The following is a 23,254-nucleotide window of genomic DNA, read 5'->3' on the forward strand; positions in this document are numbered from 1 at the left end:
CGCAAATCGGATGCCACTCGGGGCGCAACTTGGACGTCATTTCGAGTCCCCGTACTCCGCACCCTCGCCATCATCCACGGAGTGGAGATGGTGCCATTTTTTTTTATTAAATGCTCGCAGAACGGAGCCACCCAACACACCCAGTACTTAGATTAGGGGGTCGCAAAGTACCTCCGCCAAAAATTACTGATGTATGGCCATAAGATAACTCAAAAACTTTCTCAAAATATTCTTTTTTTCCCGGTCTTGGCGCCTTCAACCGCTGTAATTACGGCATCACGGCGAAGTAGCGAATATTGGCCGGCTTTCCCTCGGCCGCAGCAATGAACGCGCTCGATAGCCACTCTTAAAAAGAAGGTAGTGTCTATTATCCCGGCAACCGTGAGAATTACTGTCAGGAATTTCTCACGGCAGTCGCCTCTGATTGTCTAAGCAGGCCCCCAGGAGATTTTATGGGGCTAATATCCTCTAAAAACTCTTTCCTGCAGATGCTCCTGTGGCGCTGTGTTATAGCACTTGCTTTTAAAAGAGAAGGCTCAGGTTCAAGTCCGGCATGGCCAAAGTTTTTTTTTGTTTTCAAAATTTTTAAAGTTTTCGCTCGTGGTGATTTTGTTAATGTTTTGTTATCCTGGTTATTAATCTATCAGAAGATGGACGCACATGAATTCTTGAATAGGTTGGATTAGGTTAAATATAGATCGTATTCTGTGTCGTTGGTCTGGGTTAGGTCAGGATTGCTGGAGTTGGGCTGGATTTGGGTAGGTTATGATACGTTAGGTGGGTTACGTTAGGTTAGGTTTTGTTAGGTTACGTTGGGAGGTAATATTATTCAGCGAATTTCAGGCCAGACAGCTTTTATGGAAACTGCCGTGAGAATTTCACGGAGGTAATTCTCGCGGTTGCCGTGAGATTAGACGCAGCCTAAAAAGAAAGCCACAAAAGCAAAGCAGAAACGGAAGGCGCGTCTGCCGCGACTAGCGTCCTGAGTAAGCCTTTATTTAGTGACGCTAGCGGCGACGAACAAATCCCGCAGTGCCGCTGCGTTCTGGCGATAACTATACCTTCCACAATGCTCCCAGAAGCGAGGGAAGGAGTGAAAGCGCTTATCGGAAGTGTTGCAGGGCCCCTTTAGTTGGCGCAGTCGGCAGGACGACCTAATTGTGCATACGCAGCCCAGTCGAGAGCGTGGAAATATGTTTTCGATGTTTACCCTTTCGGCCCTGGCGTCGTCATCTGACGAAACAACATCTAATATCCTCTAGCGCCTTAAGAACAAAAACGAAAACTGCTAGTTTTCTGGGCGAGGGTTGTTCAAGGGTGCCTCTTGCGATAAACATCACCACTGTTGAGTTTTGGCGGGGCTGGACGATATGAAACAGAAGAAGCTTCAGTGGACCCAGAGTATGGCGACAGCGCGGGTAAGGAAACGAAAATTCCGGTTTGTCAAAATGCCTATAAATCTTTAAATACTTAGAATTACCAGATATTTTTTTCTGTATGACCAGGGTGCCATAGGTTTTACGATAAAATGAAAGAAAAATTCCTTTTTACAAGAACGAAACATTGTAATTGCCTAATTACCTAATTAATAGTAATGCCTGTAAATTAATAAATACTTGCACTATTAGCGTAGTTTCTGATTTCCGCGCTTGTGGGGTCCAAAGCGGCACGAAAACACGCAGAAAAACAATTTTCGCTAGAAATAAAAGATCCAGGGCTGAAAGGGTTAAATAATAAGAACATCTATAGACTGCAGGAAGACGCGAAAAAAATGGCCGTAACTTTAACGGGCATCTTGCACGAACAAAACTTTGATCAGCATACAAGCGACATGAAATGTGGTATAAAAATCGGAAGCGGGCAGCGCGTTCTGGGGAGCAAACTCGTGTTGCGGACATACTAGAAGGAGTTGGGACATATGTAGTATTGGGAGGAAGACGTCGACAAGTGTAGGACAGGGTGAAGCCGACTTTAAGGATATTGGTGTAAGCTTGGTCTTCGCAAGCTGGCTTTCTCGCATTGCAGGTTACGCAGTGAAGCCCACCCACAACACCGCCGAACGCTTTCCCGGCGCGACGTCCCGGTTTGAGCGGGAGTTCGTGGCCCACCAATAACCCACAAAAAGCTGCGTTTGTCATCTACCTCCACATAATGAAATGGCACCAATTTTTTTTTTCAGTAGGCGTGCTTGTTGACGCTGCTTCTAAAGCGCAGACCAGCCAACCATGTTGACCAATTATACGCCATCCTCTTTGAACGCGAAAGAGGGGTGAAGTCGCGCAAACTTGCGTCATCATCAGAATCATCGGCGTCATAACCATCACCAGCCCCACCATCATCACCTCCCCCACCATCATCCTATCTAAGTCCACTGCACGACGAAAGCCTCTCCCATAGATCTCCAACGGCCGGTGCATGCACCGAATTCCGACGACGAAGCCCTTACTCAACTTCGTGCAAATCCCCGAGCCATTTTGTTCACGCTATGGACAGGCTTTCGCTGCGCACGCAGTCCGCGTGATTGGCAGAGCTCGCCTGGGCGGGAAACGTATACGCAGAAACGCGCTCACCCCTCAATGTCAAGGAAAGAAAAGGCCGCGGCGTTATTTGCAGCGCTGCCTGCAGCTGTCGCGTCGCGCAAGTGCGGCGAGCCGCGATCAAGAAACCGCGCTGCGCACTTTTTCGCGGACAGTCGGTGCGTACGAGGAGGGTACCGCGCGCCGAGGCGCGCTCTCGATTTTAGGCCTAGTCTGGTCGTAAGAAGGTTACCACCGCGCTCCGCACTTTTTCGCGGGGAATTGTATGAGGAGGGTACCGCACGCCAAGGGCCGCTCCCGATTAAGGACTATTTTGGCGCCAGGAATATTACCACTGCGCGCCGCACCATTTCGCGGGGAGTCAGTTCGTACAACAAGAGTACCGCACGCCAAGGTGCGCTTCCAGTTAGGCCTACTTCGGCGGCAAGAAGATTACCGAGAGCTCGCTGGGCACAAGAATATGTAACAGTTACCCGCATACCCCCGCGTGGATATCTAGGTGTTCAAAACGTAAGGAAATAGGAGCTTTGAGCAGTGAATGCCTTGGAATTGATTGAAACCGCCGGGATTTCTTGACGCCCATTCAAATGTGGGTTTTACTCGACGGGGACCCGTCCGTCTCAGTGGAGGACTGCGGATCGATTTCGATTCATGGGATTCCTTGCAGTGCGACGAAATATCGTCTTTTCTGTATTTAGAAGGCCCAAGAATCCACGTTTGTTCTAATCAGCTATTCGTTGGTATACCTACAAAGTCTCCGGTGACACTACAGCTTCGTGTGGTTACGAGATAGGGACACTGAACTACTAATTTCTTCCTTATTTTATATTAGGCAGTGCCTATTATCCCGGCAACCGTGATAATTACCGTCAGAAATTTCTCACGGCAGTCTAAGCACGCTACGTGGAGATTCAATGGGATAAATATCTCCTAAAAAGCCGTGTTTGCAGCTGCCCCTGTGGCGCTGTGGTGTAGTATTCGGTATTAAATGAGAAGGCTCTGGTTTGAATCCGACAATGCGATGTTTTTTAACGTTCAGGATTTTTCGCTCATCATGATTTTGTCAATACTTTTTTTTTACTCTGGTTATTACTATATATTACTTTTTACTCTGGTTATTACTTACTATTACTATATTACTATTGTGCAGTGGCACAAGCCGCGCAATGTCCGTGGCGCAGCGGCCATGTCCGTGGCCGTTTCCAGTTTTGCCAAATGAAGAAATTGACAGCTAAACTTTTCAACGAATACCACCTATATCACTCTCATGAAAAAGACTCCGTCGCAACACAAGATGACACAATCACGAGAGACTCATGACTGGGCATAGATGACCGCATAGCCTGAAATAAACATGTAATCCTTCCCACAAAGTTACTTGTTGTCGCTGTTTGAGATGCGAAGAAAACTGACCACATTTAACGGGAGCCAACACAGCTGCTGCGCAATTGAAGTGCAAACAGCCCTCTACTTCGAAGGCGTATACATTTCCGCTCTCGTGCCGAATACGTTATAGGTAAACTGCTAAGGTCCTGGTTGTACAGGTCAACGCGATGCCCGTCCAGGCGCGGCCCTTTTTCATACAAAAGTGGGGACACGGCTTAGCCTCCGTTGCTGTACATATGTAAGAGGACAGGTCGCTTTTGTGCGTTTCCTCGTAAACCACTGACCTAATCTTCTGACGGGCCCCCCACCTACCGCATGAAAAGGGGTGCATACATAAATGTATGGCGATGCGCGGGGTACGTGTCAGAGTGCACAGAGAACACCGCATACGTTAGAAAGCCTGCAGGGATCACGCTTGTTACAACCTTTTCACGCTAAGAGTTTGGCCGAAAGGTTAGTCTTTAGGAGGCCGCAATGCAAAGTGAATTCCATGGCGTTCGCGACAGGACTCGGTGGTCACGCCAGCAATGTGACAACGCCTTCAGAACTGCACATATAGACGCAGGGTAACCCACTATTCCCTCGGTTTGTGGGTCAACCTGCACAAACTAACGCTACACGCGGACAACAAAAATGTGGGCACACAGCAAAACTTCGATTGCGCTCACGAATGAATGAATGAATGAATGAATGAATGAATGAATGAATGAATGAATGAATGAATGAATGAATGAATGAATGAATTTAATGCAGAAAGGAGGCTAAAAAGTCATGTTGGTAGGGGACGGAAAAGAGGATTGGGAAAGACGTCACAAATTAGTTGTAGTACATCTAAGTAATGTTCAAGTTTCACTATCAATGTAGCTGTCTCTCGAGGTCCCGTTGAAGTCAGTCACGAAGAAAGTTTTTTACGCGCTCCGCGAATAAAGGTACAGGGTGAGGGGAAATAACTTTAATTTGGTAGTGTCAGCGCTCTGGGTAGTCGCATTTTTTTGTCAATGCAGTATTAGTTTGTGTAGGTTGACCAGTGAACCAAGTGAATTATGAACCAACCAGCTCAATTCGCTGTTCCACACAAATTAAAAAACAAACATTCCGCTGGTATACCACGTGGAAAAGCTGCTCTCGTTTCCGTGAAGGAATATCAAGGGCTCAAACCGCTACAAAAGACGGAAATGGCCAGGCCAGTTTGTCGGTAACACGTCGAGCTCAGCTTTCGTTCGAGGAAGCGCGCAGAGACAAATCGCGTATCCACTAAGAGCCGGAACATGGTGGCCCGAACAGCTTTTACATACGGGCTCTTGGGCATGAAGGAACCAGATAAATGTTGCTTCCTGTCCCCAGAACCAGTGCTCACCAGGAACTGTCCAGCAACTTTAGTACCCGTCACAAGCCACTATGATGACACATCCCAGGGAAGCTAGGAAAAGCGGAGACATTCGAAGATTAGAAGTCTCTTGTAGATTAGCTTCCCTGCAGATAGAAGCAACGACGGGACAATCCCAGCTCTGCGTTATTTCCTGCGACCTTTCACTCCTCAAAGAACCCTCTCGAAGAAGCCGCGGCTACCGCGAGAGGATACCATTGATAATACCGTGGAGATACCAAGGTATCTATGATATTGCCACGAACCATGCATTGAACTTGTCTATCTATGTATTTTCTTGCTGTTACCGCCCGGCTGCACCGGGCTGTGTTATCTGCGTCTCGAGTGAAGCGCATGTTCCATTCTTTCTTTCTTATGCCGCACGGATTATCTAATCTGATAGGGATAATTTTTCGCCCTAACGCCACTAGCCTAGAATAGTATTTTTTTACCTACAGTGTTCTCCATGTAGTTAGACGGTTCGTGAAACGCTCGCGCCGAAAGATAAATGCCCGTGGAGCAGACGCCGCGGCATTTTCGATTCACCGACACCCGCCTGAGCACGTCACTTTGTTGACTGCTGCTTCGCCGACTGCGTATTTTTTGAGTTGTTAGGGGAGCACAAGTTCGCTCCAATAAACGTGTTTTTTTTCTTCAAGACAACTGCGTCATTTTAAAGCATCTAAAAGTATCTTATCTTAAAGCGTCATCTTAAAGCATCTGCGTCATCAGAAAGCATCTAAATATCCGTACCGTATTAACGTTACCAGAATTTTTCCCGAAAAAACCGAAAAATACGCAACAGGGTCGTAGGATATGGCCGTGGAGCTAACTAAATGTCTCGAAGAGCATTCGACCCCGAAAGTAAGCGACGACGTACGCGCCTATCCACTGAACTTCTCTGTTTACAGGTCTTTGCGCAAGGTTGCGACTGACAGCAGTAAGCTGCCCAATCACCTTAAAAGAACCTGCAACACTTTCTTCAACCATTTTTTTGAAATCTTAAATGCTTGCAGATCATGACAACCCAACACACCCAGTACTCAGATTAGGGGGTCGCAAAGTACCTCCGCCAAACATTACTGCTCTATGCCCATCAGATAACTTGGAAACTCGCTCAAAAAAATTTTCTCTCTTTCCCGGTCTTGACGTTCTTCGACGGCCAGAATTACATCACTGAGGCCATGTAGCGGCTGTTGGCCGGTTTTCCTTCACTTGCAGCAATGACCGCTTTTCGATAGCCACTTTAAAAATAAAGCCACAAGAACGAAGCAGAAACGAAAGGCTTATCTGGTGCGACGAGAAAATCATGCAGTGCCGTTGCGTGCTGGCGATAATATAGCTTTCGCAGTGGTTCCAGACGCGAAGGAAAGAGTGAAAGCGCTTATTGAAAGTGTTGCATGGTTCCTTTAAGTCTAGCAGCCCTCACCCTGACTTCGAAGCAATCTTCTTCCCCATACGAAACAGAATTGCAAACTTAACATTTTGTGCTCACCGAAAGAATGAGAAGTGCACTTAGGGTCTAAATACAAGGTCTCAGCCCACTGAAGTTGTGACCTTTAGGAACAAGCGGCAAGCCATATTCGCATTACATCTGGCGGTGACCTTTATTGTGCTCCAGCCTCCAGCTGTTGCGCCTTGCCGTGTTCTTTCGGAAAAACTAATTGATTCAGGTTTTAAGCTTAAAAACTGAATCTCCATAAAACATGCGTTAATTTTGTACTACCGCCCCAACTGCTGTGAACAGATGCCACCGGGACAGGCTTAGTTGTATTGCAGAAACAATGTCTTCGTGCATGGCCCACGAACCCGGCTTCAATCATTTTCTAGTGTCAGAGAAAACGGCTCTCTCAATGGTAGGCGTATACATGTCTTGTACGTCAGGTCAAGTCAACCGGTGGCACGTTATGTGGGACTGCGCCACCGAACCGGGCAGAGCTAGTTTAGAAGTGTACCCAGTGAAACTTAAAGGAGCCATTGAGTTGGCCAGCAAGTCGGAACAAGAGTGGACCGTCCAGCAGATCTTGAACGAAAGCTCTTGAAACTTCGCGCTTGAAAGACACGGGCTCCGAAAAGGAGCTAGTGTTCAGTAGGGCTGCGAAAAGAGATGCGACGTTAGGCCACGTTGAGAAGGAGCCGTAAATCTACTTTTACAATCCTATCCAATCCAATCTAGGTCAAGTCAAAGAGTGGGCAACGCCAGTCACTTGTAATTCGACTGCCATTGCAGTTGCCGGCAGTGGTGTAAATCACGCTTACTGCAGGATCTTCGTCAATGAAGTCTAATCCAATCCAATCCAATTCAATCCAGGTCAAGTCGAAAAGTGGACAAGGCCAGTCACTTGTCATTCGGCTGCCATTGCACTTCCGGGCAGTGGTGTTACCACCAAACGGAAACGTGTCAAAGCAAGTGCGAGTACCGCTACTAGCAGGCCCCACGCAACATGTTTCGGCAGGCCTACGCAGAGAGCACTTGGCAAGGAGTACGCTCGGTCTCGGCGACGAAACACGCCGCACGTGGTCGTCCTTCCGATGCCGGAGACGCTCCAGATAGTTGCCGCTGCCTCTTTCGAAACTGGAGAAGTAGGTTGCACAACCCGACAAGCCGAGGCCATCCTTCGCGCCTTCCTTTCACGGAGAGGCGACGCGACGTTTTCTATGCGGCCGCCGCTTCCTTCTCGCCCCGTCGCAAGGCGTCGTGGTGCGGCACAGTCGTCGCCCTCTCCGGGCGCGAGATCGGCTTAGGGCATCAAAGCACAAAAAAGCAAGCGCACGGCGACCGCAAGCAGAAGGCGAGGAAGGGGAACCACGGCGCGTCGATTCCGCCAGCGGGTTCCTTGAACCCTCATTTATATCTGGCACCGGCGCAGAAGGCCATCACAAGACGCCGAGAAAGGCTACATCGCTAAAATAGCCCTAATCACTCGTTCGCACCGCCGGTCAAACCGGAGCCTCTGGTCGTGTTCGTGACACGATCAAGAGATGGCGCTCGCGTTGGCGCTATCCATACCGCGCTAGCCGGAGGCGTCCACTGCCGAAGCCGCGGTCGGTCGGCTGGACGGAACAAGGGGCGCAAATCAGCGTGACCTTGAGACCCTCATTAACATAATTTATGCGGAAGCTAGCTCCGCCGGGCGTTCTGCACGTTGCCCGCAGGGCACTTACCTTATACGCCACGGTCAGAGTTCGCGCCGACGTCCCCGTACAGCACGGGGCGAAGCTTGGAGAAAAAGAACACGCAAAAGTGCCGAGGATCCGCAAAGAGCCTTGCTTGCAGTGATGGAACACACCAATCACCGTGCCCCACATTTGGCGCCCAACGTTGGGCGCCGTGGCGGAGCTTGCCGTGGCTGCTACGCGAGGCACCCACGTGACGGGACAAGTTGATACAGTGTTCACGTTTAGCGGCGCCGAAGGAGAGGTCCAGGGGGCCGTTAATTCCGGTCAGGACGCAGGAACGCACGGAAAGCGGCTCCAGAGCGGCCGTTCATTTCGCCGATCAAAGGAACCATCGCTCTCTTCCCGTGAAACTCACGATGACGTGGAAACGAGAAGACTGCCTGGGATGGCATTTTGAGGATAGCAGAGAGTTTTGCGTCTTTTTTGCGCCCCGTTGGGATACAGCGCATCGCACGCTTTACCAGAGTTGCCGGCCTCTGAGTTATTGCTCCCCGCGTTTCTCGGAGCGTGGCGAAAATACCGCGGCGGTGTTTTACATACGACGAACGGGGGAGAATGAGGACGCAATTACCTAGTGGTGTTTTTAAAACCTTGCTGAGGTCTCTCCGTGAAAAGACGAAGGTTACTTCGGCTATGCGTACCTGTTTCGGGGGCGTGAATAATTTGGGGGTAAATGATTTTGGCAAACAGGAATACGCTGTCGGTTTTGTCGGTGCGTTTACACGGCTCTAAGTGGCTCATTATGGCACATTTACATGACCGAGGTGGCTAGGCGGTCGATTTGGCCACCCTGGTTGAGTATTCGGATGAAACTCATTACATCGGGAGATGCCGTGGTGGTACTGCAGTGGACCCAAATAGGCTGATGAATGGGGGAATGGGAGGCCATGTCACGAACGGGAGATGTCAGTTTAACCGATACATGCATTTCCATAAGTAATACAGATAGCAGGAGAATCAGCAAACACTGCCCTACAGCTCCGAGAGACATGCTTCAAAGTGTCATCATCATCATCATCATCCTCATCCTATCTGTAGCTACTGCAGGACGAAGGCATCTCCCATGCCCTCCAGACCTTCCTGTCTTGCGATGCCCTAGCCCATTCTTTGCCACCGAATTGCTTTTTCATCCCTCCATAGAGTTATTGGTCTTCCTATACTTCCATAGTTCCCTATCTCAGTAGCCATTTCGTTGCACTGGTGGTAGCCCAACAAATGTTAGCTCGTCACTTTACACGTCCAGTTAAAGGATACACCTTTCCTCTTTAGCTTGAGCTATTATGTTTTCCACCAGAGTTTGTTCTCTGATATAGGATTCTTGGCTTCTACCCATAACCGTTACTCCTATCATTATTCTTTCCGTTGCTCGTTGGGCTGACTTGAATTTTCCTTCAAGCACTTTAAAGTGTCCATATGAGGACAAGTGGTGCTTCCATCACACGTAATTTCAGCCTAGTAACATCAAAATATTCTTAAAAAGACGATAGTTTAAAGCTGTAAAAGTGAGTTCTTAGGGCATCAGGCAGACAACGAAGTCGTTACCCTGACCTTCACTTCAATGTCATATCCGCAAAGGTACGCGCAGTTCGATACGCTTTTCCCCGCCCACAAAATTGCAAGATGTGATCAAATGTTCGAAACCGAGACAGGAGAAGCCGAGAATGAACGACCGGGCTACGGGATTCCCATACAGAGAGTCTGCTGCATCGTCCCTCAAACCCAGTACGGTTTCATTGTGTGAGTAAAAGCTGGGCAACGTATCACGGCTGGCGCCGTTTGCGCTGCGGTATACTTGCCGTTTGTGCTGTTACGAGAAGAAATAAAAATAAAAGGTTTAAGTTAAACATTTTTCCGGAGCAAGCAAGCAACAGGCTTATACCGGAATAAAAAAGAAACACGATGGAAAATACAGCAAAACAAACAAACACTCGGTTAGTTTACTAAAGGATGAGTGCTACTCAGCGTTTATAACCCCGCATGCTACGAAAAAACTGTAGGGTTAGTTTTTTTAACTATCCGCATCTCTTCTCGTTACAGTAGCGTGGGCTTTATAACAGCTTGTTGTGCCTGAAAACTGTTTAATTTTTGGCTTAGTTCAGCTGAGACTGTCCTGATTCAAGCTGACATCTTTCAGTGACTACAGTTTTGCCATCCGCTTAGGCTTGCAGCACTGACAACGTGCCTTGGTTCAAACTAATATCCCTCAGTGAACACTGTTTCACCATCATTTTAGAGACATGCAGTACTGAAAACGTGTCCCATACACTGGCGCCCAACGTGGACCGTAAACTCTTCCAAGCGGTGATGTGCCTGTCGTCCGTGCGGCGCGCGGTAGCCGCCTGTCGCGTTACGGGGAACTTCGCACGCATGCGCAGTTCGTTTGCAACGAGGCTATGTGATGCGCGTGCGAAGTTACCCAGAACGCCGACAGGCGGCTCACGCGCACGGGATGACACGCGCTCCCGTGTTCCCCCTAACTATGATCAAGATTGTACCAACGCATCTATCGGCGTTGCATTACCTCGTGTAGAAACCCAAGCAAGGCCAAGGAAGGGCGCTCACCTTCAATTTTGATGTGTGGCGTTATGGAGAGCGGCGAGTCTGGGCCCTCGTCGCTGGAAGTCATGGAGTAGGAGTGCTCTGACTGGATGCGGGGTGACTGGACCGCGTCCGACATCATGCGGTCGTGGAGGATGATGGGGTTGTCCAGGATGGTCGACCAGTCCGACTCCGAGCTCATATCCACCATGGGCTGCAACGGAAGAAGTTAAGGCTCGTTTTGAGAGACCTTCGTAATGTACAGTCAAACGCTTGTATAACGAAGCGTGCGGGACCGTGGTAATTGTTCGTTATACACGTCACTTCGCTATATGCATCGCGCAATAAATTGACACCCTATAAAGCAGATAAGCATATATAAGAAGCAGAAGTTTATTCCATCTTACAAGAAGATGACGGTTACAAAGCAAAATTATACAGACGAGGGTCCCATATATTCGAGACTGCATCAAGATCCTCGGTTAAATATTACATAGAAGAATAAAACAGAGTGAAAGCCTCTAGAATCATAATACACAGTGGCATATTATAGAGCTGTATGCATTGCAGAGTAGTAATGTAAATTATAAAAAAATATTGGCAATATAGCAATACAAAATAGGTAGTATATTTAGGGCGGACTCGAAAGGGGAGAAAAAAAAATGACAAATAGAATAACAGGAAACGCAATATTGTACATGTAAAACTATAGTAATATTCAAAAGAACACTAAGGAATTTTCACGAGATAGAAAACGCTAAAGCGCGCGTCTAGGTGAAATTTCTAAACACCCTATGCCACAAGAAACAAAAGCAGGCATAATTACATTCACGCAGTATGAGAAAACACGATGAAGCAAAAAGGAAAAGAAATGCAGCATTACAAACATAAATTCAGCGAGAAAAAACAATACGCAAAAGTGCAACGAATAATACTCAAAAATACACAAAAAAATTCACTATGCCTGTTATATACCATTCAGCACTCCAGAAGAAACTTTTTAAGAAGCGTTTTAAATGATGATAAAGATAATAGAGCTTCAATTTCATCGGGCAGGCTGCTGTAGTTTGCAATAACTGAAAAATGCGAATGCATTTTACCTTAGTTAGTGGAAGAAAGTAAGCAAATAATTAGAATTAGCCTTTAATGTTGTGTTGGAGGTTGAGCAGAATTCGCTGCAGCATCATCGTGCGCTAGCGGCCTCTAACGGACCGTATGATCCCTTGGTCCAATGGCTGCAGCACCGACGTGCAATTCGGCGGCAGGAAAATCACTTCCACGTGATTTAGTACCGGAATCTTGTTGTGTGCGGCGCAGTTGTCGATGAGAAGAGCAATCTTGCGATGCTGAAGGCGCAATGTTTCCTCCAGTTGCAAAAGCCAGGTTTGGAAAAAGTCCGCCGTCATTTAGGCCTTTTTGCTCGCAACTTAATCTGCTGGCAGGCTAGGCACGCCCTTAAAGCATCGTGGCTTTGCCGACCTCCCAATCACTAGCGGTTTCAGCTTTTCAGTCCCTGCTCCATTGCAGCACAGCAGCATAATCAGACGTTGCATGGACTTTTTTCCCCCTTTGCAGCGATCTGTTTTCTCGCAGATGGTCTTCTGAGGTAGCAATTAAAAAAAAAGAGCAGTTTCGTCGGCATTAAATGTGTCTTCCGGCCTGTACTCCTGCAGCACTCTCAGCAGTTCGAACTCACGCCAATTGTCGGTGAGATCGTGCGGTGCGTCGGCCTCTTCGCCAGCCACAGTCTTGAAAACAATGCCATCTCGTTGTTTAAAGCTTCTCAGCCAGCCACTCGTCGCTTTGAAGTACGCTTCATCTACGCCGAGGGCGAAAGCAAACTGTTTGGCCTTCTGACACAGCACCGGCAAGCTGACAGGAATCTTCCTTGCAGGTACATCGGCAAACCGCGTGTAGACGGCGGCGTCATCATCCTGAAATGTGGCTGCACGGATCCGCTTCCGTGACGGGTCCGTTTTATGGTGTGCCACTTGCTCCTGTATCTTTTATTTGTCCTTAAGGAACGTCGACAAGGTCGATACGCTGATACCGTACTCCTCGGCTACGTCCTTTTTTTTTCAGCCGCTCTGCATGGCACTGATGATCTTCATCTTCTCATCGAGGCTGAATTGTCGTCGCTTTTTAGTCCCTGCAACTTCACCTGCACTAATCGTGATTCCAAGACGTTGCAACACGAACACGGCACAATCGAACACCCACGCTACAGACCAGATCAGCAGCAGACTCGCTTCTCTCCGCAGTCAGGCAGTGCGTGCATGCGCACACTTAGCTGACTCTTCTTACGCCGTTTTTCTGCTGCCGCCTCCCCAAGTCTAGCCCGAAAACTCTTCTCCAAATCATTGTTGCCCTTTGTCCCTTCCTTCTCGCAACCACCCTGTCATTCTAAAAAAAATTCTCAAATGTACACGTTTCATCCCAAATTTGCACACCGATCGCCCTTTTCCTTCTTTCTTCTCGCTAAAAAGTGCAAGTGCTCCGGGAACAGCAGAACAGCCAGTCAGGACTTGGGACCGCGCTGACGTACCATGCCTGTTTTGTGCCATTTCTCATTTTATTTATTACACTGTAGACCCTGCTGCGGCGACGAAACTCGGTACAGACTGCTTTTCCGCTGCTATAGGAAAACAGTGAAGGGAGCGGAAGAAAAGGAAGGCCACCCAGCCTGGAAGTTCCGAGGCGACATGGAAATTGTTTGTCGATGTCTTCCGCGCTCCTATTTTGTCTATTCGGCGTCTGTCGACAGAAGAAAGGCCGAAGGTACAACTGGTTCAGCTACAGGCCAACGCCTTAAAAAGAGCGAGTAACCGCAGTCGGGCCACGCCGCCATTCTGTGCAGGCGTTTGCGCCCCCTCAGTGATTGTGTTCTTCGCCCCGAGGGCCAAAGGCGCAATTAGGTGAACCGTCCCCTCTCTGGCTGCGTAAAAGGAAACATGTGGGCTTCCCGGGGAGGAGTTTTGTGGGAGGAAACACTAGTCCTCGCTTACGCGCGCTGCTGGGAAAACATTTCGGAAGGAGGGGGAAAGGCGGCGGGGTCGAACTCCCTCCTCCCGCTGGCTACATCCCTCAGCAGCAGTGCAGCCGCATTATCGGCATTTTTTATTTTTATAGTTCTTTAAAAGATAGCCCGGGGTGACCTTGGTCTGGCCGTTTGCATCAGCGGGTGCCATCTGCGGCAGCAGCGGGCCGCGGCGACGCAGCCCCGAGCCTATACCGAGCAGCCCGGTTGCTCTGATTCGGTTCGCTGCTGCGCGTTACCACGTGGGCAGCTAGCAGTATTCGTTATCAAACAACCATTCAGCGATTGGGAACGCATGATTTTCTTCGTTAAACAGGCAAATTCGCTGTAGTGGTATTCGCTGTAGTGGCGTTCACAATACATAGGAAACACCGGAATCTGGCCAGGCCATATGGCATGCTTCGTTGTACAGGCCATTTCGTAGTAGAAGCGTTCGTTGTAGCGGCGTTTGACTGTACCTTCAAATCGCCGCAATCACTGACACCATCCCCATGTTTGAGTGTAGCCTCTTCTCTCTCCGCGTGACAAAAACGGATCACTACGGAAGGCCTTCCGTAAAAAAGTTGCTCGGGTCCGGTTTTTGGGAGAACGGATACCCTTCCGTTGAAGACTGTTTTTGCAGCACGCGGAGAGAACAAAACTAAATGACCATTTCCGACAATGGTCCACGCGGTGTCCATACCCCTGACTCCCGCAACCTTCCGGCCCCTGCAGTTAGGCGGACACAACACCCGCAACACGACAGCAGAATTCTATTCACCACCACTGCGGTTTTGAATCGAACGAAACGCATCACGTGGTTCACTTTGCTTGTTTTGTCTTTTACCGTTTACCTCTGCGCGCATGCGTGCAAGCTTGTTCGGAGGCGTAAAAACGACGAAAACGCTGAACTTTCTAGCAACATATATTTAGACGTTCCATTGCTCGCTTGAACGAAGTAGCGAGCAATGGAACGGAAGATGATTGGTGTAACATTAAGGGACAAGAAGAGAGCGGAGTGGGTCAGGCAACAAACGCGTGTTAAGGACATATTAGTAAAAATGAAGAAGAAATGGACGTGGGCAGGGCATGTAATGCGAAGGCAAGATAACCGTTGGTCATTAAAAAGCGTGGCAGAGGGCGGCAGAAAGTTAGATGGGCAGATGAGATCAAGAAGTTTGCGGGAACAAATTGGTCGCAGTTAGCACAGAACCGGGATAACTGGAGATTAATGGGATAGGCCTTTGCCCTGCAGTGGGCGTAGATAGGCTGATGATGATGATTATATTTAGATGGTGCACGTGGGAAACTAGCACTGGACGTGTTCGTTGCAGACCCTCCTCACGATGACTGCGCGACCGCCAGTCTGCACCTCATTCATCGGGCTCACTATTATGGGCGCAATAACCGTCGCTTCGGGGAAGCCTTCAGACTTCAAGCGTTCAACGTGTCAGCTGTTCGCCCGACTGCGCATGTTTCTTTGTCGAATGTAGTAAAATCGGTTGAAGTCCAGCATGGTCTCGTGCTCCTTCATTGGTTCTCTGCCATGTTGCGTTGAGTTATGTCGTATTATGTAGAGAGGGAGAGAGAGAGAGAGAGAGAGAGAGAGAGAGAGAGAGAGAGAGAGAGAGAGAGAGAGAGAGAGAGAGAGAGAGAGAGAGAGAGAGCTATTTATTAGATGAAAGCAGAGAGGTTTGCCGGCATGTTCCAGCCTACACGCTACTCTGCGGGGATGGGGAGAAGGGAGTAAAGACCATAAAAGAAGCAGGACAGAAGAAAGGGGAAAAAAAGTGAACACGAAGCTTTGCGTGGTGACGTAAAAGTCCACACGATCTCACAGGTAAAGTTCTAAATTATCTCTGCGACGCCGATTCCGTGTAAAAATAGTAGTCAAATAAGGCAACCAACACTTTTCTCTGGGATGGGACAGATGGAGAGGGCTAGGGTCCAAGGAGACCTTTCTAGTGTGGGGTCACACTTGTCATAGCGGCAGCAGAGAGCAAGCGAGATAGAGATAGAGATAGATAGATAGATAGATAGATAGATAGATAGATAGATAGATAGATAGATAGATAGATAGATAGATAGAAAGAAAAAGAAAGAGAAAGAGAAAAAGAAAGAAAGAAAGAAAGAGAGAGAGAGAGAGAGAGAGAGAGAGAGAGAGAGAGAGAGAGAGAGAGAGAGAGAGAGAGAGAGAGAGAGAGAGAGAGAGAGAGAGAGAGAGTTCATGAGGATTTATTCGACAAAGGCTGTGTTCGGCGTCTCACACGCCATCATTCTGCCATCCTTAAGGTGTCGGCAGTCCGTGTTTACTTTCTGGTTTCTTTTATTTTACCTTAATTTCTTCTCTCAGGAATCATGACTCATGGTGAAAGCTGCTCGCGCAATGATTTCAGCCAGGTTGCGGGCAATTATTCCGGGGGAATTTTCAAATCCACGTGCAAATCGATCGAGCCAACACCTGGGCATCAATGTCCAGAGACGGAAATAGCTTCGCACGCCGTACAAAGCTTTCGGGGAAACAATAGTCGACTACAGCTCGTTGAGCCTTTCGGAACTCCCGTTACCGACACTGCGCAGTTTGCGACTCAGCTGTCACCCCGTCGTGAGGCCTTCAAATCCATTCATTCTCCACCCTACATCGTAAAACGAAGGGCTGCAAAGGTAAAAAAAATTAGCAGTGGCTTAGCTCGGCTATGCCAGGATTTACGTAGCGTGAGCTAAGGTTCAGCTGGTTATTCTTAGGTTTCCTGGTTGTCTAGGATTAGCTGATTGTCATGCTTACTCCTGCTAAAACGATTTCCAATCCAATCCAATCCAATCCAGTCCAGTCCAGTCCAGTCACTGCTCTTCGCGCATGAGCAGCACGGCTCTCCAGGAGCCACGCGAAACGGCTATCAAGCGGCTCCGGCGCACCGTCAGACTCGACCGTCAAATCATGCTCAGCTGCAGATTTCGCTGCACATTTCACTTTCGTGTTTTAGCGATTGCTATGACAGAGGAATCAACCAATATTTTCATTATTACCCACGAGCGTTCGTTCAGTGTACCTGCTTCTCTTACCCGGAGTCACAGTTGTGGCCGTTGCAGGGCACGGTCAACGAGACAAAAGCCCCTCAAACGGCACACGCATGGATGGGAGCACGTAACGCAGAAGGAAAGTTCACGAACTCAGTGTTGCCCACAGCTGTGATTATAAATGTTTCAGGATCGGTAAAGCAGCAGGGCAATGACAGTTGACATTCTCGGTTCAAATTTCACTTTTGCTAGCACATTAAAACGGGTCATCTGTGGGCATCACGCGAGTGCATGCAGAGCATGCATGCACGATGCATGCAGTGCTGCGAGTGCATGCAGCGAGAAATTCGTTTCACTCGGACAGTGATGCGACACGGCGTCGCTAATTTTGCACCGAGGACACCCGCGTCAATGTTTCAGCCACATAAAAATTCCCTTCGAAGCCAGCGACCTAATACTTTTTGTGCCCGATACGGGTGCAACTAATGTAAGTTAGCACCAACTGCGTTTATATAGCGTGAGAAATGGAAATAGCTAACGCAACTCGCGCTGAAGTAAGCCACCCCACCTCGGCTTCCAATACGGTAACGAAAAAAAAAAAAAATCTTGGAGTCCGTTTTTGTGAAGACGGAGCTATATATGGACCAGCGACAAAGCCGCATTGTCTAAACCACGGATGGGTCGTCTCATCTCGTCAGACAATAAGAAAAAAACAGACATTACAAAAGAGAGAAAATGAACATAAGATAGGCGTACGCACTGCACAACGGTGCCAGTGGGAACATACGAACTGCGAGAGACGAAATAAAATCCCTGCAAGAACGCTGCAGAAAATATAAGCGAACAACGAAAGACCGCAGCGGCAGGGACACAGCCGTTCGTGCTTTCGCAGACGATCAACCCGAAGAAGCAGACGATCGAGCGAAACAGGAGACGCCCCCATGCTTCGGGCGGACGTGTCTCGACTCTTCGATCCCCGAGTGCGCGAGAGGCTTCATTAGAGACGATTGTCCATGCTCTCCGCGTGTTCCGAGACTCTGGTGAGCGATAACCTGGCCTCCTGGGTTACGTCAGTGGGGGAAACGTGCCCGCGTCCGTGCATCGTGGTTAGGAGAAACGGAGACGGAGCATCAAGGATTCTGCGATCAAGGTCTGCCGTTACGTGACCGAAAGGCGAAGAGGGACCACAGCAAAGGGTGCTACCGCTGGACGCGAGTTGCATCCCATGCGTGGTTGACGTGCTCCGATAACGGCCAGCCGCACGTGATCTGAAGGTACGGAGAGCTAAGAGTCAGCTTTCCTCGGCCCTGAACACGTCTGTCGAGTGACAGACGCCTCCCCAAGACTGTGAAGCGGATTATCTGCGGGGTTAGAGTTCTGTACTGGTTACGCTCGAATTGTGAGGTGAAGATACGAATCATGTAGAAATAAAACACTTCCCAATATGCTCGTCCACAGATCACACGGTCATGCCAGATTCCACCCAAGAAACAAATCGCAATTTTTCGTCTTCTACATTAACCCGAAGCCGACGCATATCATATTCAAGATACGTCCGAGCCATACATGTTTAGGCCGCGTTCTAACGGCGACTGTCGTATCAGGCGCTCGTAAATCTTAATCCGGTAATCCGTGCGTCTGCGTTCGTATTCTGTGTTCGTGCTTCACCTCTGCTGATTCAAATACGCATATCTCATGTACGTGGAAGTACATGAGATATGCGTTCCAAAGCGTACTTTATACCTGCTAAAATGACCAGCAATGAAGACCTTTCACATGCACGGACCATTAAAAAGTGAACAGGGACGGAAGACGGCGCGAGCCTTTCAGCCTTCGAAACTTTTCCACAAGCCTTGAACCGGTTGGTGGCGCGTTGCGCGGACCACACCGAAGAAGCCGTACCAGAAAGTGCCGTTATGCAATTAGCATTCCGTCGCAGCGCGCCTATACCCGTGGCGACGCAAGCTGCAGCCTTTGCGGTAATCGTGAAGTACGTATCCTGTTAGTTATGGTGTGTGCATTTTTCAAAGCGCTTCATAGGCCGGGTGTAGCATTGCCGTGCAACCAAACCTTGAAAGGCGATATTTTTGCAAGCGGAAGAGCAGCGAGTGTCTGTCGCTCTTTCCTGGCTACAACGCTTCGCAAATTCTGCCTGCGTAAAGGGGTTCTCCACTATGCGAGGTTAGAAGGAACAAAATGAAGTAAGGGAGGAAGAAAGTGAAAGAAAATACGAGAAAGAAAGCAATAGCCATAACAGGCACGCGTCATTCCAGGAGCCGCGTGGTTGTTGAGGCCCGCTCATTAGCAAATGAGAGTACTCTTAGCACATTTCTAATGCCGCCTGCGTTCTGAAGTGACGAGACGAAAACGGTAGAGCCAGACTCGGTGACGTCCCAGTGATGTCACGAGTGCTGTGCGGTCGAGCGTCAATGTATGTGCAAGAAAGGAGGAAGAGTCAGAAACAAGAGTCAGGAAGGAGTTTACGAGGGGGAGTCAGAAAGGAATGCCAAAAGGGGAGTCGTCAAAAAGGAAAGTCAGAAAGGAGAGTCAGAAAAGGGTCAGAAAGGAGTGTCAGAAAAGAGTGTCACAAGGCAGTGTCAGCAAGCAGTGTCAGAAAGGAATGTCAAAAAGGAATGTGAGAAAGAAGTGCCGGAAAAAAAGTGTTAGGAAGGAGTGTCAGGAAGGAGTGTCAACAGTATCGTGGCAACAATGCTTGCATAACCAACGCCAAATGGATGGCAAAATTAGCACGCCAGTAATGGCAATCGGCTGAGATCAAGGATATCGACAAATTTGCAGCCTGATGCTGCGCACAGTGCGCAGTTGTGGGTTGCTTGTTCCGTTCGAGTATAAGCTCTTTGCGCCTTCCACGTCCGTGTCTGTGGAACACGTGATGCAAGAAAGCTGCTATATATTTGGAGGATAAAAAAAGGCAATTTCTGCGCTGAGGAAACAGAAGTCGACGCGTTCATGGCTGTAAGTAGGGCATGTAACCAATGAGAATCCGTTTTAGCACGTCTTGTGTGCGCTGATTTCTACGGGAGAAGCTTTTATGATTTCTATTTGGTGCCGTTGTGTGTAAAGCGGAACAGTCCAAGTCAGGGCTGCTAAAATTGCAGGCAGAATTCATCTACAATCAATGTCTTTAAATGCGAAGCATTGCTTTGCTTGGAACAATTACTCGGAGAATTACTTGTAAAAACTTGGAATTATACGGTAAAATTACTTAAAATGTTGTGATCAATAGCAATAGCCACGGAAAGACGTAGATATCCAGACTGCCAGAATTATGCAATATGGCTCAGTCGACAGAAAATGCCCAGCCTTAAAACTTTATAACCCGCAGCAATTTCTTTGACAATGGTCATTGCATTCACAGAAAATGCAAAAAATCCCGCGCTACCCGCCGCGGTGGCTCAGTGGCTAAGGCGTTGTGCTGCTGAGCACGAGGACGCGGGTTCGACTCCCGGCCGCGGCGGCCGCTTTTCTGATGCAGGCGAAAAGCAAACGCGCCCGTGTGTGCGAGATTTCGGCGCGCGTTAAAGACCCCCTGGTGGTCAAAATTAAACCGGAGCCCTCCACCTCGGCGCCCCTCATCGCCTGCGCTGCGTCGGCGCGTTAAACAATACAATCAATCCAAAATCCCGCGCTTACGACAGGGCAGACATAGCTCTGGCGATAGACGCTTTCATTTTTTTTTCATGCCTGGAAACACTGGGAGACCTACAGTAATCGCTACCACAGAGCGCTGCTGTGGGATTTGCTCGTTGCAGCAGATACATCTTCGAGTTTTGGCATTGCTTTTGCTGCAATTTTCTTGAAAATAGCTATCGAATGCGTTTGTTGCTTCAACTGAAAGGAAAGCGGCCAACAGCCGCGACATCGCTCGAATGACGTCATTCAAACGTGCATACAATACCCATAAAGAGGAGACATCGTTTGAGCAAGTTTCCAAGCTATCGGTGGGAGAACAGCTGCAGTAATATTTAGCTGAGCTACTTAATGACCCTCTATTATAAGTACTGGATTTCCGTGCTGACTACGTTACGAAATAATTTCAGATTTAGAAAAGCAAGTTGAAAAAACCAGGAGACATTCCACTTTACGAAGGTGGATGACAAGCGAAGTTTTTTAGCGCATGACATAGAGTTGAGTCAGAATTTATAATAAGGGTATAAGCAAATTTTATTTCTCTTGAGCTTCCAGAAGAAAGAAAAACACGCACTTTTATTTCGACTTGACTGGTCTCGAAAATCGTGCCTGTTTATAACTCCGATCTACTCCGAACATGTCTATCGGAGTGATGAGACGTGCAGGCATACAAGCTTCGCTTGAAAAGTGTTGCGGGGTCCCCATGAAACTAGTCTTGCAGGCCCCCGCAACCCCAAAAATAAATTTCGGAGTGGATAACCAATGTACCAGCGGAATTTTAAAAACAAATCACGCACCCCTCCGCCTAACGACGGCGATGGATGAACGCGAAGCTTTCTCGAGATGGATTTTTTGGTTGGCCAGTTCCAAACTGCGAGAATGTGCTACTCTGTAGGTACACACCACTTCTCTAGATTATCGACAGCAACTGTCCGGTGTGCACTCCGTAGGCCTAACGTTTGGGTTTGGCGTGTACGGCGCGAATTGGTACCTGCCGCTTGGCGTTCGCTTCGTCCACATCGAAATGGAGTTATCAGATAGATGCCAGCTTCATAACACGAGGGACGCAGGTTTTATTCCCGCCACGGGAAGCGTTTTTTCTTCCACTTCGCCCAATACCATTCATCACCATCGTCAGAAAAAGTTGGCTGCCCTGCAAGGCGCACTGGCGTACAACGGCATCACTGACGACACCGAAGCTTCGCTTTAAAAAACTATATTTTCGAATATAACGACAAAATAAGAGCGCACGGACGATGCTGCGTCCGCTGGACACTGGTCAAGCCTCGCCGCTAGCGAGCGGCTCTGCATTAGCGCCGCCCTGCAGGCCGACCCCGCACGTGCTCTATGGGGCCACTGTTCCTCGAGCAGAAAACGATGAGCAGAGCGCGCAGGGATCACTCCTCGCGTCCAGACAACAATGGGACATTGTTGGCCCCGCCGCAAGCACGGAGCAGCTAGAGCGGAGGTCCTGGGAAGATGACGGTGGTTCAGAGGAGGAGCACACAGTGCTCGGGGAGACCTCGTGGCGAGCTGATGGGAAAAATAGCCGCCGACCCGACAATGAACGGCGGTCGCCGAGCAGAGCAGAGCGGGGAAGCCGCCGTACAGGAACAAAACAGAATGAAACGAAGAAAAGGGGCGAGATAACCCGGAGGAGGAGGACGGGCGCTGTGGAGGGAGATATTTAAAATAACGAGGGAGGAGCGACAAACAGAGGTTTAGAGTTCATTCGCAGCGGCAGCGGCGGCGTCTTCTTATGCTTGCCGATTAGTGTAGCGAGAGTGCGTAATGACCTTGAACCTACGTTGTCCGGAAAAAATGGAGCTCTTATCAGGTCCCGCAAGAGGCGGTCGTCGGCAGCGCTTTCGGCTGTGCACACACACACGTTAATGGGCGGAGATATCATCAGCGCGAACGCTTATAATGGTTAATAAACAGCGTGCGTCCGCGCGCGAGATTTTCGTTAGTGCGCGAGAGTGCACGTGAGGTTAGAACGAAGCGCGTTTACAAGTAGTTCCGCCTCAGTACACTGATAGCCAATAGTCTGAATTCAGGACAGAGTGGTGGTTTTCAGCCTACGCAGAACGGCTCAGTGTGGGGTTCTTGGAATCTGTACCATCTAGACCAGCTTATGGAGATCAGAAGTAAAAACGCAGATAGTATACATATTAAGGGGGTCAAGGACTCACGAAGTTGGGTGGTTTGTTCCGTGATCCTAAGAACCTGGAAGACCTTGCCAAGAAATGATGATGATGATGATGATTTAAGAAGCTGAGAAGATGAAGATAAGGCGAGTTGGTATAATATTTTGCTGATTATATATATATATATATTATATATATATATATATATTTAACAAAATGTTATACAACTCGCCCTTGCACGTTATAGAGGTGACAGATGTTCTGGGCATGAGCAATTACTAAACCGTTCACGGGTTTGTAATTGCTGATTACGGCGAGCTAGGACAAACAAACAAACAAACAAACAAACAAACAAACAAGCGGTGAGCTAAATTAGTCCAAGCAGAGGCGACATTAAGTACAAAACAAGGGCGTT

The 23,254-nt window shown here is 48.6% G+C and overlaps 1 protein-coding gene across 2 annotated transcripts in view; it reads right to left on the bottom strand.

Moving 5' to 3' along the window:
• LOC144143495 (cyclic AMP response element-binding protein A-like) overlaps positions 1–23,254 on the bottom strand; it is a 261,210-nt gene that overhangs the window by 50,133 nt on the left and 187,823 nt on the right. The window contains exon 2 of one of the 2 annotated variants that reach the window (XM_077675264.1): positions 11,032–11,221. The exons of the other annotated variant lie outside the window; for it this stretch is intronic. Within the exon in view, the coding sequence (XP_077531390.1) occupies positions 11,032–11,221 (190 nt within the window). The remainder of the gene's footprint in view (positions 1–11,031; positions 11,222–23,254) is intronic. 2 annotated transcript variants of the gene reach the window in all.

The sequence above is a fragment of the Haemaphysalis longicornis genome, unplaced genomic scaffold, assembly GCF_048455015.1.
Source record: "Haemaphysalis longicornis isolate Haplotype H1 unplaced genomic scaffold, Haemaphysalis longicornis Haplotype H1 scaffold_6, whole genome shotgun sequence".
NCBI lineage: Eukaryota > Metazoa > Arthropoda > Arachnida > Ixodida > Ixodidae > Haemaphysalis > Haemaphysalis longicornis.